General features: G+C 40.6%; 1 protein-coding gene across 2 annotated transcripts in view; it reads right to left on the bottom strand.

The window, feature by feature from the left end:
• Positions 1-1,983: 1,983 nt before the first annotated feature.
• The window catches only part of tmem161b (transmembrane protein 161B), a 94,714-nt gene continuing 78,685 nt past the window's right edge, over positions 1,984-18,012 (bottom strand). For both annotated transcript variants that reach the window (XM_085989262.1, XM_085989271.1), the window contains one exon: positions 1,984-16,168. In XM_085989262.1, coding sequence (XP_085845388.1) covers positions 15,891-16,168 — 278 coding nt within the window. In that variant the 3' untranslated portion in view covers positions 1,984-15,890. The remainder of the gene's footprint in view (positions 16,169-18,012) is intronic.

Genomic DNA, 18,012 nt, shown 5'->3' with positions numbered 1-18,012 from the left:
CGTCTAGAGCATTAATATATATTGTGAATAGCTGGGGTCCTATCATCAATCCCTGCGGTACCCCACTAGTCACTGCCTGCCACTCAGAAAAAGACCCGTTTATTCCAACTCTTTGCTTCCTGTCTGCCAACCAGTTCTCTATCCAAGTCAGTACCTTACCCCCAGTCCCATGTGCTTTAACATTACATGCTAATCTCTTTGCGGGACCTTATTGAAAGCCTTCTCAAAGTCCAAATACACCACATCCACTGGTTCTCCCTTATCTATTCTATCAGTTACATTCTCAAAAAATTCCAGTAGATTAGTCAAGCACGATTTACCTTTTGTAAATCCATGTGGACTTTGTCCGATCCTGTCACTGTTTTCCAAGTGCTCTGCTATTACATCTTTTATAATGGACTCTAGCACTTTCCCCACTACCAATGTCAGGCTTACCGGTCTATAATTCCCCGTTTTCTCTCTACCACCTTTTTTGAATAGTGGGGTTACATTAGCTACCCTCCAATCCATGGGAACTGTGCCAGAGTCTGTAGAATTTTGGAAGATGACCAGCAATGCATCTACTATTTCTAGGGCCACTTCCTTAAGTACCCTAGGATGTCGATTATCAGGCCCTAGGGATTTATCGGCCTTCAATCCCGTCAATTTCCCTAACACCATTTCCCTACAAATACTGATTTCATTCTGTTCCTCCCTCTCCTTAGACCCTATGTTCCCCGACATCTCTGGGAGGTTATTTGTGTCCTCCTTTGTGAAAACAGAACCAAAGTATGTATTTAATTGGTCTGCCATTTCTTTGTTTCCCATTATAAATTCCCCTGATTCTGACTGCAAGGGACCTATTCTTGACTTCACCAATCTTTTTCTCTTCACCTATCTATAGAAGCTTTTACAGTCAGTTTTTATGTTCCCTGAAAGCTTACTCTCGTACTCTATTTTCCCCCTCTTAATTAATCCCTTTGTCCTCCTTTGCTGAATCCTAAACTGCTCCCAATCCTCAGGTTTGCTGCTTTTTCTGGCCAATTTATATGTCCTCTCCTTGGATCTTATGCTATCCCTAATTTCCCTTGTTAGCCACGGTTGAGTCACCTTTTTATTTTTATGGCAAACAGCGATGAACAAATTCTGTAGTTCATCCATGCGATCTTTAAATGTTTGCCATTGCCTATCCACCGTCAACCCTTTGAGTAACATTCACCAATCCATCCTAGCCAACTCACGCCTCATACCATTGTAGTTTCCTTTATTTAAATTCAGGACCCTAGTCTCTGAGTTAACTACTTCACTCTCCATCTTAATGAAGATGGAGAGTGAATTCTTCACTCATTGTTAAAATTCCCCCCAGATATTAAAAACCCGGAGGCCGTTCAGAGAACAACAACTTGTATTTATATAGCCCCTTTAACGTAGTAAAACATCCCAAGGCACTTCACAAAAGTATTATAAAACAAAAAAGGAGCCACAAGACTGACCCCTAGTGTCAGAAGACTAAGATATGAGGAAACAGCAGAAAAATCATTGGCTTTTCAGCCTTGAATGGAGGTGACTGGGAAATGATCTTAGAGGTATACAAGATAGTAAATGATATAGAAAAGGTGAATCTAAAACATTATTTCAAACTAAACTATGAGAGTAGGTCAAGACACAATTTCAAACTGGCAAAAGTAAAATTTACGATGTCTTCACAGAAAGAGTGATCAACACAAGAGTGGTGGAGGTGAAAACCTTGTTTAAGAAACAATTGGATGCCATGAATGAGGAGTGGGGCCAGGGGATGGAGGTGGGGGGCGGCTGTTGGGTCTTCCTGGCTGCAAGTGCTATGATTCCTATTCATATTTATCTTGTGGAATAGATCATTCTTTGTGTAGTCATCTGGCATGCAAGCCAGAACTTACCAATAGCAAAAAGGTAAACCATTACAGTACATCAAGTTGTTACAGGCATTGTCAGATTATGGCTCAAAAAAAGGAATTCACTAGAAGCTACAATCAGCCGAGAACTTTATTTAGTTTGTACAAAAAATTCAAACAGCAGCAGTTCCACTAACAAATTTCTTGACATTATTTACAGATATCTTCCCACTCACATATTTGGTCTTTGCATTATTGATACAGAAAACCAATTTAATGTACAAATTTCATACATACACAACACTGATCTTAAATGCATGCTTACTGTATTCAAAGGAGCTTCTATAATAGGAGCAGGTACAGTACAATCCAATGGTCGTCTGTCCAATTAACATTTTCATTTTTTCAAATGTTTGATTGAAAAAACCCAGATGAGTGTGTGAAAATTCATCATTGTTTTCTACTTCAAGGCACACATAAGTGATATTTGAAGATATCTAGGCATATCAACCATGAAAGGCTTATAATTCCATTGTGATATAAAAAAGAATGAATGAATGAACTACCATTTATAACGCACCTTTCACATCCTCAGGACTTCCCAAAGCACTTCACAGCCAATGGAGTACTATTGAAGTGTTATGTAGGCACACAGCAATCAATGCACGTGCAGCAAAGACCCACAAACGAGATAAATGACCAGTTGATCTGCTTTGGTCGTGCTGGTTAAGGGATAAATATTGGTCAGGACACCAGGAGAGCTCTCCAGCTCTTCTTTGAATAGTGCCATGGGATCTTTTATGTCCATCTGAATAGGCAAGACAGGGACTACAGTAGCTAAAATTATTTGAAAAGCAGCAGGCAGTTGTTCTGTTTTGTGAAGGATAAATCTACATTGGTTACAGATTTAGTAACTACATTAATAAAATGGGGATATTCTTTGGAAATATTTGGACATGGAAAAAGCTTGAGTTAAATTTTGAGGCAACATCATGAGAATGCTAGTACTCATGCAGGCTTCTCACGGCAATGAAAAGCAAAATACTGCAGATGCTGGAAATCAAATAAAAACAGAAAATACTGGAAACAGAGGTCAGACAGCATCTGTGGAAATGGTATAGATGTTATTGGTTCATCTGTAACAACCTAATGAAACACTTTTGCTGCAATAGATCATTATGAACTTAGGTAGTGACTGGTGTAAAATGCTATCATGTGCTTTTGTTTTAATGGCAAAATCAACATGAAATCACAATGTAGGTCATGAGAAGCAAACCTGCGTTTACAAGTACATTGGCATTAACAATGATATAATTAAAGTGCTATAATTTTGTGTTTGAATGAAAGGCTTGACTCTATAGTTAGCATTAAGCAGCGATTTGCGTTAAACTATTTGAACTGCTGCAACCTCAATTATATTGTGCTTAGTCATTAAAAACTTTTAGCTCCGTAACTGAAAAGGACAGAAACATTTACAACTTAAGCTGGTGGACACACATTTTAAAGCAAAACACACCAGATTTGCAACCACCAGTAAACCCTTTTATGGGTTCAGTCACAAAGCTGAAAAGTGTTCAATAACTTCAGTCAACTAAATACTATGGGGGGAGTATTAACCTAAAAAAATGGGTGGGTTTGGAGTGCAGGGGTAGTTAAATTGTTAAAAATTGAATTCCAGACCTGAACCCGCCCACTTCGTTTTAACGGTAATGGGACGGGAAGCAGGCAACCAACCTGCTCCCAGGAGGTGGGACATCAATATAAATATAATAAGGCTGGAAGCCTTTAAAAAAAATCTCCATTCTGTTCTTAACTGCATGTGGATGGGATTTTACGCAATTTGTAAAACCCAGCAATTACAGCAAGGCAGGGACTTCTGGTTCCAGGAGGTAAGTGCCTTTACACCTACCTCCTGGATCTAGGATCCCTACTTAACCCACCCCCTGCGATCGGAGACAGCCCCCGCCAAAACGAGGCTGCTGATCACCCCCCAACTGATGATGCTGCAGCCGGCCATGATCTTCTCTTTTCCCCCCTCCCTCCCTCTGGTGGCCGGCCATTATTGTCCCTTCACCCACCCTGATCATCCAATCCCCAACCCTCTATCACCACCACCGGCCCCCGATCGTCTGCTCCGACCTCCCCCCCTCCCGATCCTTTTAACGGCCCAACCCACACGTGAACCCTCCTTCCGTGGCATAGTTCCGCAGGCCCACCTGCAGTCTGGCTGGCTGCGGGTGGGAATCCAAGGCCTCACATGCAAATCAGGCCCTGCCGTTAAAGTCGGCAGGGCCCGTGGTAAACCTGGCCTCTAGGCCCCCCCCCCCGCCACAAACCAACCTTCCTCCTTAAAATCCAGCCCAATGTAATACTGGGGATGTTAAAGGGCAACTTGCTTCATTTAAATTAAGGATGGTTGTCAAACCCTTTCAAAGAGAAGTGAAAGCCAACTCAGAATTGTGGGAGTATTAAAAAATCCAATCTAGAACACTATCAAAAAATAATTGAGAAATGAACACACCCTCTTTAAGAGTAAATTTTCCCTCTTCGGTTTCCCAGCAAAAAGCACCATTTTCAGTTTGATACGGCAACAATCTGCTCCTTGGTCTTTTGCCAATAACAATCTAACAAACGGCTAAGCTGCTCTCCATTGGGTATATCTCACGTCCATTTGGTGGGACGCCAACCAAGATTGACAACTCACCATGTCAGTTAATTTCGAAGCAGATGAGAGTCACCTCTGCACACTATTTGATTTAACAGCATTTTGGGCTAATGTATGCTTTTAAAAGATATAAAATATTGCAGCCTATTCTTAATGGTAACTACAAAATATACTTTTTATCTAATACATAAAGATGATCTTTTATAACCCATTTGTGTATTCATTAACCAAATGTCAAGAGGATCTTCCAGACTTTAGACTAAAAAAACAGTACATATTCATGGAGTAGCATTCACAAAATCTTTGGATTATTTCTATATACTATTGTCTTGTGTTTTGCTCATAGTGGCACCCACTTATGTTAATAATACCTGATAAGTGAATACCTCAAGTAAATTAAACCTCTGTGCACAATGCTTTTATGACTACAAATAAATATCCATTTAAGTGAATTAAAATGTTACTGTGCTGAACCAAACTCCTCTTGGAAGCTGCAATCTCCAAGAAAAGAACGAACTTGCATTTATATAGCACCTTACATGACTTCAAGACATCCCAATACACTTTACAGTCAATTAAGTACTTTTGAAGTGTAGTCGCTGTTGTAATATAGGAATTGTGGCAGTTAATTTGCGCACAGCAAACTCCCACAAACAGGAATGAGATAATGGCCAAATAATCTGTTTGTACGGATATTGGTTGAGGGATAAATATCATCCAGGACACCAGGGAGAACGCCTCTGCTCTTCTTTGAATAGTGCCATGGGATCTTATGTCCAACTGAAAGGGCAGATGAGGTCTTGGTTTAACATCTCATCTGAAAGATACCTGTACTAATGTACCTGAAGACAGATATGTTCTAGTGGCACACATTCACCTCCCCCTCTCTTTTTCAAGGTACAGAGAATCATCACACTCTGTGCTATCTCCACCTGCCCAAGGACAGCACTTTCATTCTGCTCCACTGTTTCCTTCCCAACCTTTTCTTGAAATAAATCCTATGCTTTTGAAGTTCCCCTAGCCTGCAGTCATACCAGACAATGTGCATTGGTAGGCCACTGGTCAGCTGTTCAGTTAGATGTTGAAAATTGTTCATTTAAATTGGCACGGACAACAAAAGCTATGGGGAAAATAGGAGAGCTATTTGGGACAATAGCCCGGATAAGTGAATGTTTTGAGTAAATTTACTATTAAAAAAAAAGTTAATGCATTTCACTCTGAATTGTACACAAGCTTTTATTTGACTAGTAGTAAATATCTCGCAATGACAGATTTTTTAATGACGACGTTTCAAATGGCTTATTCACTTGAACAGGTTCCACTGTCATTGCATGGATTCAGCTGCTAAACCTACTTCAATTCCTTCAACTTCAGTAGCATTTCTTTCTTTTTTTTTTTTAAAGCCATTATGTAGTTATAGCTATCATGCTGCACTTTAGAATAATCACTAGCGGTAACTGTACCTTTACTTCAGTTTAGTTACAAATGCTGTAGAAGAGAATAGTTAAAATACAATATTCTAAGGTTTTATATTGTGCATAAAATACAGCACATTGTTCATTCATACAACAGTTGTTGTTTGGTGCCCCTTTAAACTAGGCACAGTCTTGATGCAAAAGAAGCCAGTTTTGTTGCCTTGTATTTTAATCAATGCTTTAAGTACACAATCCAATCCTAAATTCTATAAAATATGGATGATATACATTGCTACTACTTTATTGACATTGCGATATAACTTAGAAAAAACATCAGGTTGCTTGTGTAACCACTTCTCAATCTTAAATTGGAAAACATGCACATCCAAGAATACTTTAAATATAAAACAGAAAACTGATTCATAAGATAATATTTATAATCAAAAAACCTCTACCCCGTACTGAAACCTAACTCAATTACAAAACCAGTTCTTCTGGTCACATTGATTTTTCTCCAAACCTACTATTTATTAACTTAAATGGAACAGAATCTGGACCTGGATTAAGCAGTCACCATCTGATGCAATTACAACCACCGGGTAATAAGTAATAAGTCTGGTTATTAAAGATACAGCCAACCCTATGACAAACCTGTGAGGATGAAGAGTGTGTGGTTATCAGGCTATCCTTGAGGTTTGAGCATCTTTGCTACTAAGGGCCCCTTTATTGGGAGCTGGGAATGAGTGGGTCATTTTTTGGGGCCAAATTTTGCAATAGGAGAGCTGCATTATAAAATAGCAATATTAGTGATGCTGTTAACATGGGACACTCCTTAAACAACCACTAGAATTAAAGAATGGGGGGGAAACACATACATATTATAAAATATATTATGCAATGTAAACAGCAGATAAACAGCATGCAGAATTTCCTTGTCAAGAGTATCCCAAATTGGATTGGGGAATGGGATAGGTAGCTGAGCAAGGCTATGCAACCAAAAATAGAGCTATGCATCTTAGCCCACATTAGTATTGGTGCTGTGGTCTAGTCACTTGTTTGTATCAAAAATGTGACAGAACTCAGTGCTGCTATACAAGTTTATTTCAATCAGATATTTAATTTTTTAATTCTTTGAGATGTGGGCATCACTGGCAAGGCTGGCATTTTATTGTCTATCCCTTGTTGCCCAGAGAAGATGGTGGTGGAACTTCTCGAACCATTGCAATTTGGTATTAAATTAAAATTCTCAAATTCCCATGCTACAATTTGAATTTATATTCTCTGGATTATTAGTCCAGGTCTCTGGATTACTAGTCCAGTAAAATAACCTCTACAATTCCATACTCAATATAACAGAAGTAAATTGAATTATGAACCTGCACTAAATAAAATGATTATTTGCATGCATCATTTTGGTTGGATTTAGAGCACAAATCTAAAATATATTACCTAGCTTCAAAGAACATCTGTCTTAAGCAACCAGTTTAGTATAGTCCCCAAGGTGACCAATTTACACTAGTTTTACTGCAACATATATCTTATCTTACCAAGCAACAGCCACCCACATATGCACCAGAAAGAAAATACCCTGCTGTATTCAAATCAATAAGTGATTTATTAAAAGAAAGGCTGCAAGCCCTTGGAGTGCAATACTGCACTAACTAAACATCAAGTGTAACTGTACAATTCTTTAGAAAAGCCTCAGACATTTACTGTTGGCTATGGATAGTTAACCATGTGCCACAGATTACCTGATTATATATTTATGTTTGAAGCACCAACTTTAGGACTATGAATCAGAATTACAAATGTTCAAATGCTCTCCCAGGATTCTGACTTCACTGACATTAAAATCATCCCCATGATACTAGCCAAGTCAAATTTTGAAACTGAATCTCAATGTACATGTAATGTGAGATTTATAGTCCTTAATACTCTTCATGGACTTTATAGTCCTCGTTTAATTATAAGTCACCTCAGCTTACTAACTCCATCTCAGATCTACAATTGTGCAGATGGGATTTCACCTTTGTATGGTCACACTGTGCAAGGTACTTTACTAATAATGACTTAAATAGCCATCTTGATTTGGGGGTAGAAGTGTCTTAAAGTCTGGGAAACAATTGCCTTGTTTCACTTTTTACCCCCCCCCCCCCCCACTAAAGTACTATTGTAGTGTCCGTGTGTTGATAGAGACACTGAAGACAGGAGTTGGTTCATAGGTTTTTACTAAGCAAAGTCTGGGGGGGGGGGGGGGGGGTTCTAACGGATATACACAATATACAGGCTTATATAGCCCGAGTGGCCATTACCGGCATTACAGCACACCTGGGGTTCTTAAAAGGCACATACACTACAATTCCTCCCCTTTTAGCTAACCAGTACATCATATTTTAAGTAATTATTAATTACATGTTATAAGAAAAATAATATACACATTGCTGTAGTTAATTAATTATAAGTCAGTCTCAGGAGGCTTCCTGACTCGGTCCGGATAACGCCTCGGTGGTGCAGTAGTTTCTGGTGGTGTAGTAGGTTCTTTTGGCAAGGCTGGTTCGGTTTCAATGCCAGTGTCGGGTTCATCGGGTTCCAGTATCACCGGATCGGAGGTAGATATGGGTATCTCTACTTCATCGTTAGGCGTATAGAGTTGTGGTGTAGGTTGTCCCTTTTCGGATGACTATGATTTGGTCAGCATGGCGCATTATGCTTTCTCCGATGTCCACGGTATACATCAGTGGTCCTACTCCTGTGCAGATAGTTCCAGGCTGCCATTTCTCGGTACGGTAGTCCCGGGCCAAAACTTGTTGACCTATCTGGAAGGTTCTAGTTGGCCTTTCATTCATGCCTTGAAACTGCCGGTTCTCCACGTCCCTTCTGATGTTGGGCTTGACCAAATCCAGCCGGCATCTTAGGTTTCTATTGAAGAACATCATGGCGGGAGTTTGGTTGGTAACCATGTGTTGCATTCCTGTATGCGAATAAGAAGTTATCCACCTTGTGCTGAAGTTTTATGTCTTCATGCCTTTATGGCCTTCTTGAAGGTCTGGACAAACCTTTCAGCCAATCCATTGGTGGCAGGATGGTATGGGGCGGACGTGTAGTGCTTAACCCCATTGTTTTTTTAAGAACTTCCTGAATTCTTCGGACACAAATTGCGGTCCATTATCAGAACAGATCTATTCCGGCAGCCCATTCCTGGCAAATATGGTCCTTAATACTGTGATGGTTTTTTCCGTGGTGGTGGAGGACATCTTTATTACCTCCGGCCACTTGGAGTGTGCATCAACCGCGATTAAGAACATTGAGTCCATAAATGGACAAGCAAAGTTGATGTGTACCATTTGCCAGGGAGATGAGGGCCACTCCCATGGATGTAGAGGGGCTTGTGGTGGAGCGTTTTGGACCTTCTGGCATCCTAGGCAGCTCTTGCTCATTTCTTCGATGTCTCCATCGATACCTGGCCACCATACAAACGCCCTGGCTAGGTTCTTCATTTTCACTCCACCCAGATTCCCCTCGTGAAGCTCCTTTAGCACTTTATCCTGGAGTTTGTGTGGAATCACCACTCTGGATCCACACATCAAGGTTCCTCGGCATACTGACAGCTGTTCTCTTTGCGAGAATGCTGGCAACAGTGGTTCGCCATGTGCTGGCCATCCCTTCACTGTTAAATCGTAGACCCGTGAGAGTCGGGTGATTTCTCGTCTCCCTTTCAATGGCAGAATTTGTTACTGGTAGACATTCCACTATGGTAGAGTGGAACATCTCCACTGTGTCTACTGTAGGTGCCTCTTCTACCGTTGGCAACGGTAGGCGCGATAAACCGTCAGCATTCCCATGCTGTTTTGATCCTTTGTATTCTATGTTGTATTGGTGTGCCCCTAGAAAAAGGGACCACTTCTGTAGCCTTTGCGCTGTCATAATGGGAACACCCTTTTTAGGGTTGAATATGGAGATGAGGGGTTGATGATCAGTCAACAAGGTAAATTTTTGTCAGTGTAGGTAATGGTTGAATTTCCTCACTCCCCATACCAGGCCGAGTGCTTCCCTGTCGATTTGGGCATAGTTACACTCAGCTGAGTTTAATGAGCGTGACGCAAAAGCTATCGGCTGTTCTGAGCCATCAGGGAATTTATGCGATAATACTGCTCCTATGCCGTAAGGGGATGCATCGCACGCCAGTCTGATTGGCAGTGATGGGTTGTAATGAGCCAAAACTTCTTCGGATGTGATTAAGTCTTTGCATTTATGGAAGGCACGTTTACAGTCTTTGTTCCATTTCCAAATCACTCCTGTTTGTAGCAGTTCATTAAGGGGGTGTAGAAGAGTTGATAAGTTCGGTAAAAATTTATGATAGTAATTTATTAATCCCAGGAACGACCTTAATTGTGAAACATTTTCAGGTGCTGGGGCTTTTATGACTGCTTCAATTTTCTCAGGTGACTTATGCAACCCTTCCTTATTAATTATGTGGCCACAATATTTGATTTTGGAAAAATTTGCACTTGGGGCAATTTGCTCGTAGGCCCCGTTCTCTCAGCCTAGTGAGCACCTGCTCCAAATTGGCAAGGTGCTCGTTGTCGTTTTCTCCCGTTACAAGGATGTCGTCCAGGTAGCATGGAGTACCCGGAATCCCTTGGAGGACTTGCTCCACAGCTCTTTGCCAGATAGCTGGAGCGGATGCTACTCCGAAAACCAGTCGATTGTACTGGTATAGACCTTTGTGTGTATTTATCGTGAGATATTTTTTTTTAAAGAGGCCTCTTCAACCTCCATCTGTAGATATGCCTGTGCCAAGTCAATTTTGGTGAAACGTTTCCCTCCGGATAGTGAGGCGAAAATATCTTCTATCCTCGGAAGAGGATACTGTACTGTGTGAAGGACCGGGTTTACAGTCACCTTGAAGTCTCCACAGATGCAAATTTTTTTGTTCTTCAGATTTATCATTATTCAATGCTTTCTTCATGACTGGAACGATGGGTGTTGCCCACTCGCTCCAATCTATTTTTGATAATACGCCTGCCTTTTCCAAATTCTCCAGCTCTGCCTCGACTGCTGGACGAATTGCGTATGGTACCGGTCTTGCCTTAAAAAACTTGGGAATTGCTGCATCTTCTACTTTTATCGAGGCGGTGATGCCTTTCAAGGTTCCTAGTTTCTCTTGAAACACTTCTTTGGCGTTGGCCAAGATGTCTTTTAATCGTTCAGGTATGATGTCATCATTTTTTTCCTTACTGGTCACCGTCAGTGCCTGAATGGAGTGCCAGTCTAAACGTATCTTTCTGATCCATTCACATCCCAACAACGGTGGACCACCATCTTGTAGAATGTATAAATACAACTTTTGTATTTCTTTGCCGTTGTATACAACAGGCACCCTTATTTTTCCTTTGGGGTATACTTTCTGCCCCGTATATGTTTTTAAGATAATGGATGTGTCTTAGAGGTATATGCGGAAATAGCCTCTCGTAATCCCGTCGATTTATTACGGTTAGAGCTGATCCTGTATCTAGCTCCATTTTAACTGGGGACCCTGCTATCGTGAGGGTAACCCAAATGGTTTGGTAATCATCTTTGGCAAGTACATTATGTAATTTGAGACAGCTTAGTCTCTTGTTTTCGGAGTCGCTATCGCTCTTCTGGTCTTCGGAGCTACTGTCCGTCATCATTTGTACCTTTCTGTACTTTTCTTTATTGATTTTTTTTTTCTTCCTGTTTGTGGATTTATTTTGCCCAGATCGGCATACCCGTGCAATGTGTCCAATCTTTCCGCATTGCCTGCATGCTTTGTCCTTGAACCAGCAGTCCCTCTGGTTATGGGTGGATCTGCCGCAGCGATAACATCTTTCGAAACCGTGTCATTTCATGGGTGCCGAAGTCCTGTGTCTTTTGTTGGAGCTCTGCAGCTCCTCTTGCTGCTGCTTCGTATGATACAGCCATACTGAAAGCCTTGTCCAGTGTTAAATCTTTTTCAGAAAGCAGCTTTTTTTGTGTTCCTTCACTTAAGAGACCGCAGACGAATTTGTCTCGAAGATAATCTGCTAGTCCTGCCCCGAATTGGCAGTACTTTGATAGCTTTCTTAATTCGGTGAGGTAATCAGCGTTACTTTCATTCTTGTGTCGATTTCTCTTGAAGAATTTGAATCGTTCCGCTATCAGCAGCGGTGATGGGTTTAAGTGCTCCTGCAGGGTATCGACAATTTCTTTAAAATTCTTGTCCTTTGGTTTGGCTGGAGTGATTAAATTTCATAACAGCCCGTATGCCTTTGCGCCCATTAGGTTCAGCAGTACTGAAGCTTTTTTTTCATCTTCTATTCCATTTGCAGTGCAATATACCTCTACCCTTTCCACATGTGTGGTCCAATCCTCTATTTTGCTATCAAAAGCATCAATATTGCCAGACTTGGGCATTTTAGAAAAGATATGGCGCTTCCCGCGCTTTTCTTTCTTTTCTGCAGAAAAGATATGGCGCTTCCCGCGCTTTCCCGCCGCTGCTGCCGATGACAACGCTGTTTTCCGCGGTTTCCGTTCTTTTTCTTTTTTTAAAATTTATTTACAGTTGGAGACTCGTTCCCGCCGGACTTTTTCTCCAGGTCTGAACGCCGACCTGCTTGCAGCGCCGACCGTCTCCAGAGTACTCCCTCCCCGTCCGTTATTGCTTGCCTCCGATTTCGCTGCCTGTCTCAGCTATAGAGCCAGCCGCTGCAGCCCAGCCTGACGCCCAGGAAGGATTAGCGCAGTACCTGCCACCAGCTTGGCCAGCTGGTGAAACCACAGCTTCTCTCACTTTCTTGAGTCTTCTGGACACCCGAGGAATCGATGTCCTTGAGGTGCTGCCGAATTGCAGGTAAGTCCGTTTCCACTTCGTCGCCACTGTAGTGTCCGTGTGTTGATAGAGACACTGAAGACAGGAGTTGGTTCATAGGTTTTTACTAAGCAAAGTCTTGGGGGGGGGTGGGGGGGTTCTAACGGATATACACAATATACAGGCTTATATAGCCCGAGTGGCCATTACCGGCATTACAGCACACCTGGGGTTCTTAAAGGCACATACACTACAACTATGACAATGGTCAATGCCGACTTCAGCTAGCAGTGAACAATTCATAATCTGACCAGATGACCTGGAGCAAACTACATCGGTCTATAGCTTTTGAAAGAAGGATCAGTGAGTTAACCATTTTTCACTAACTTGCCAGTAATGCCTACAAAGATTTACTATTATATTACTTGTCTTTCTGTATAATAGTGCAGAACAGAGACTGATAACTATATAATTTTATCTATAAAGATCAATTTGTTATGACAAACAGTTAAATCAATTCAAGTACAAGCCAATTCAAATTTCTTACAATTCTGATTTCAAGTATGGCCATAATTCCATTAACATGACCATACTTTCTTCAAACTTATGTCAGTAAAAGTCACATTCACAGAGGAAGATGTTATTACATAAACAAGGAACATGAAATGACCAATTTTATTTGCTTAGGAACACACAACTGTATACAAATTAGTAGCTATTACAACTGAGTGTTAATAGTTTAACAATCAGACAGGTCTCACTATAAACAGTCGGATACACTTACTTGCTCTGTTTCTGGCACTTCATTCTATAAACTGAATTTCAATATTACTGGTCTGATAAGTTTTTGTTATTTCATTTACATCTACTGTAAATGCACTTCACATACAAAAATAGTTAGATGAGAAATTGAACTTGCCGTTCAAAGGAAGCATTGTTTAAAATGGAGAGATGGTGGCCGATGATGTAACAAAAGAACTTGCATTGGAAAAATATGGATGGAACTACATTTTGTACTTTTTGACCAGATTATGATTTGTCTTAATTACAATTGTTCAAACATGCTATACACAATTTGTACTTTAAATGACAAAATCCAATAGGATTATTGGAAGCTTGAAATTAATGTTATTTGCATGTCCTTAGCAAACTGGATTAAAATCTATAGCCCGAGGACTATTTAATCGTGTGCAGCATTTCTATCAATTGCTTACAAATGAAATGTGAAGTTACTCATTTTTCCTGAACTCAAAGCATTTAATTGGTCCACAAGAACAGATATTGCTCTGCAACAAATATACAAGGCAAATAAAATACAATAACAAAAACAAAAAAAGGGAAAAACTGCATGGCACATTCTTGAGAATACTCTTAAAATGTTAATTTTTTTTCCTATATCAACTATTGAATTTCAACATAATACTGGGGTAGTGCAATCATCAGTTTTTATAGACTATTGATTATTAAAACATCTTTAAATGTAATTTAAAAAAAATCAAAAGTATCTGTTGTCTTTTCTTTTCATTGTTCAACATTTCTAAAATGTTAAAATCATGATGGAAATGTCAGAGGTTCACCATTAAAATAGCTAGTGGAGACTGTTTTAATCTCTGGCCTTTTATCTTATGCAATTGCTCAATAGACTTTTCTCCCAATTCCTGCTTAGTATCATCTGATCCCCTGGTAAAGTCCTTTGTGGAGTTTTGGTACGTGAAAAATGTTATATAACTGCAAGGTGTTGTTACTGGTGTTGGAAGTGCATTAAACAGAGATTATAAACATTTAATTTGTAATGTTGCGACTTTCTGTCTATAATGAAAATCAGAATTCAGCAGCAGATTTTATTGTGGAAAAGTTAAGATGTTGCAACATCAAACAAAGAAAAGTAAATCCAACAACAAGCAAATGATATTTCACTCACTGGATTTGAGAATGTTATGCAAGAATTGGGGACCATAATTTTTCCACTTAATGCAGTTACAGCTGATGCGCTTGAAAAAACATGCTTCCTCCACTGAGACAGCCGCAGCATGAGTTCCATAGTACTGCAGGGCTTTTTGGACAATGCAAAAACAATATTTTAAAAAAATCACCCACCTAATGCCTCACCTCAAGCAACAAATCAAATTCTCTTTAGCAACAGCCACAACTTGAAAGAAATTTGTTCCCTTAAAAATCTGAAATATTTAACCTTTACTGTAATATACAGTAGTTATATTCATATTCCAGCTGCAAAGACTTCTTCACAGTGAAAAATGCTGGATTGCCCAACAGAAGGATAAACACAACTCATTTTAACATACGGCTCAGTTACTGCTAAGAAATCAATCAATGCCATTTTTTGTTGTTCAAACTGGATTTGCTTAACATTTCTAGCTCAAAATTTACAACCATTTAAAAATAAATCCTTAATGTTATATTTAAAATCCCCGTGGGGTTAGAACTGATAAAATAAGGCCCCATATGCACTTGAGGGGAGAAGAAAAGAAGGAGAAAGGAAAGGACTCCCCCATTTTCTCAATGTTTACATAACTATGCTTCTTCAATGAAGAAACAGGATCAAGTTACTGTATGCTGGGAAAAACTGAGGGATAACAAAAATGTTGAAATTCAAATCAAACAACATTAGCCAGACTGGCATTTTGGAAAGCTAATTCTAAAATAATTTTTGTTGCATTTCTATTCCTTTTCTAAATTTTGACTGCATTTAAATTTCAGATGAGCTGTAATTTCACAGCAAATGCAAATTTATAAGTGGAGACAGGGATTTAAGACCATCAAAGTTTAATCCTATTCATGGTTATACCATTACCTCTGGCCTGCTGGTTTACCAACCAATTAGGGCAAATTATCTTTTGTTGATAACCTCCAGTAATCCCAAAGTTCCATCAAAGACCAGTGATAAATGACCTATCCATGGTATTAAAAACATGACATCATCCCTGCTTTTAGTTTTCAAATTGTTAAGACATTTATTCACCCTGAGAAAGCATTTGAAATGAGCAGGTTGATCTGTGCTCTGTATTTTAGTGATATGCTGTTTCCACAATGGTTTAAAGTTTTCCTTTTGTTCTAGCCCCAAACAAGTGGCTTTGATTTTAGATTCAGATCGAGAAGAGTAGTTTGAAGTCCAGGTTTATTATGCTAGTCACTTATGCAACTGTCAGGTACTGATGATAGAAAAGACCAAAAAGACTTGTGGAGAACAGGCAAGCTGCAATCCACCAGGTTAGAAAGGAGAGCAGGCCTCGGAAGAGTAATGGAGTAAAAACATTTTGCAGACCACCCAGTGCCATTGTTATTTGTGCAACTGTTAGCTTCTTGTTTTCATTAGCTACAAGGGTAGCTGAGTTGACAGAATTGGAGGCTTCAACGATCTCCGTAGGAGACACATAGGAAGATTCTGAGAGGACACCCCAGGATTGGTTACCTGTTTCAAGAAAGATAAACGAAACACCAGTTTGTCAATCAGTTACTTAAGATAGATTTTTCAAATCTGTACCGTATCTATTAAAAAGGACATACGTGGATCTTCTAAACAATAATAAAAAGGTAAGGAAAAGGGTTATTTCCCTTTTCCTAAAACACATGGTGCAGTGCACACCTGGAGTATAAGAAGTTTTTCTTTTCTCTAAAATTTTCCAAATTGACTTCTTTCAATTTAGTATACTGTAGTTGCTGCTCACAATGCAGTCTTCTCTACATTGGGGAGACCAAACGCAGATTGGGTGACCACTTAGTGGAACACCTCCATTCAGTCTGTAAGCGTAACCCCGAGCTTCTAGTTGCCTGTCATTTTAACTCTCCGTTCCATTCCCACTCTGACCCCTCTGTCCTTGGCCTCCTACACGGTTCCAATGAAGTTCAAACCAAGCTTGAGAAACAGCACCTCATCTTTCAATTGGACACTTTACAGCCTTCCAGATTCAACACAGAGTTCAACAATTTCATGTCAATCTCTGCCCCCATTTTTTCCAAACGGCAGCTGCTGCTGATGATTCGGATATTCTCATTTACACCTCCTCTAGTCCCATCTTTTGCTTCTTTGCTTGTCCCATTACCATCTCCTGTTGCCTCACACCATCATCCCTTTAGTGATTTCATCTCTCCTGCCTTCAACCCTATAACAGATCTTCCCTTTCGTTCTTTCCTCCCCCCTTTCCCTGCCTCTGTACTTGCTTAAAACCTGTTACATTGCTAACCTTTTCCAGTTCAGACGAAAGGTCATCGACCTGAAAATTGAACTCTGTTTCTCGCTCCACAGATGCTGCCTGACCTGCTGAGTATTTCCAACGTTTGCTGTTTTATTTCTTTTCTCCAACTTCCCCATCTCAAAATGAAACACTTCTGATGAGCCAACAACCCATAGATTAAAACTGTCAAAATTCCAACAAATGGATTTGAGTGACAGACTTAAGATTCAACTTGGTCACCATTTTATTGAAAATGCTTCATTGGTATCCAACATTCCCAACAATCAACTATTCTCACATGAGAGTTCAAAATTTATATAGAATTACAACATGAAAACATTCAGCCCAACCAATCCATGTTGGTATTTACCCTGCATGCAAATCCCATATGCTCACCTTGTTTCTACATCCCGTTATTCTCCTATCCTACAATCACCTATCTAACCTGCTCTTAAAAGTTGACAGGGGCTCTGTTGCAATCACAAACTCTGCCCCCTCTCCCAGTGTCCTGTTGCCCCTGCCCCCTCTCCCAGTGTCCTGTTGCCCGCCCCTTCTCCCAGTGTCCTGTTGCCCGTCCCCTCTCCCAGTGTCCTGTTGGACCTTGCCCTCCCAGTGTCCTGTTGCCCCCTCTCCCAGTGTCCTGTTGGACCTTGCCCTCCCAGTGTCCTGTTGCCCCTGCCCCCTCTCCCAGTGTCCTGTTGCCCCTGCCCCCTCTCCCAGTGTCCTGTTGCCCCTGCCCCCTCTCCCAGTGTCCTGTTGCCCCTGCCCCCTCTCCCAGTGTCCTGTTGCCCCCTCTCCCAGTGTCCTGGTGTCCCTGCCCCCTCTCCCAGTGTACTGTTGCCCCTGCCCCCTCTCCCAGTGTCCTGTTGGACCTTGCCCTCCTAGTGTCCTGTTGGACCTTGCCCCCTCTCCCAGTGTCCTGTTGCCGCTACCCTCTCTCGCGCTTGCCCATTTTTCCTTTTTCTGACAAAAATAAAACCCTTGCATTGATCCCTCCTCTTTAAATAATAAAATAAACCTGGAAATGGGCAACATATGTATAATTTGTATAAAAGCAAGAACTGAACTATTCAAAAATCAC

Source organism: Somniosus microcephalus, chromosome 1 (genome assembly GCF_052327205.1).
Source record: "Somniosus microcephalus isolate GS21.2 chromosome 1, FLI_Smic_1.0, whole genome shotgun sequence".
Taxonomy (NCBI): Eukaryota; Metazoa; Chordata; class Chondrichthyes; order Squaliformes; family Somniosidae; genus Somniosus; species Somniosus microcephalus.
The sequence above is the reverse complement of the archived record's forward strand: the minus strand, read 5'-3'. Positions and strand labels throughout refer to the sequence as shown.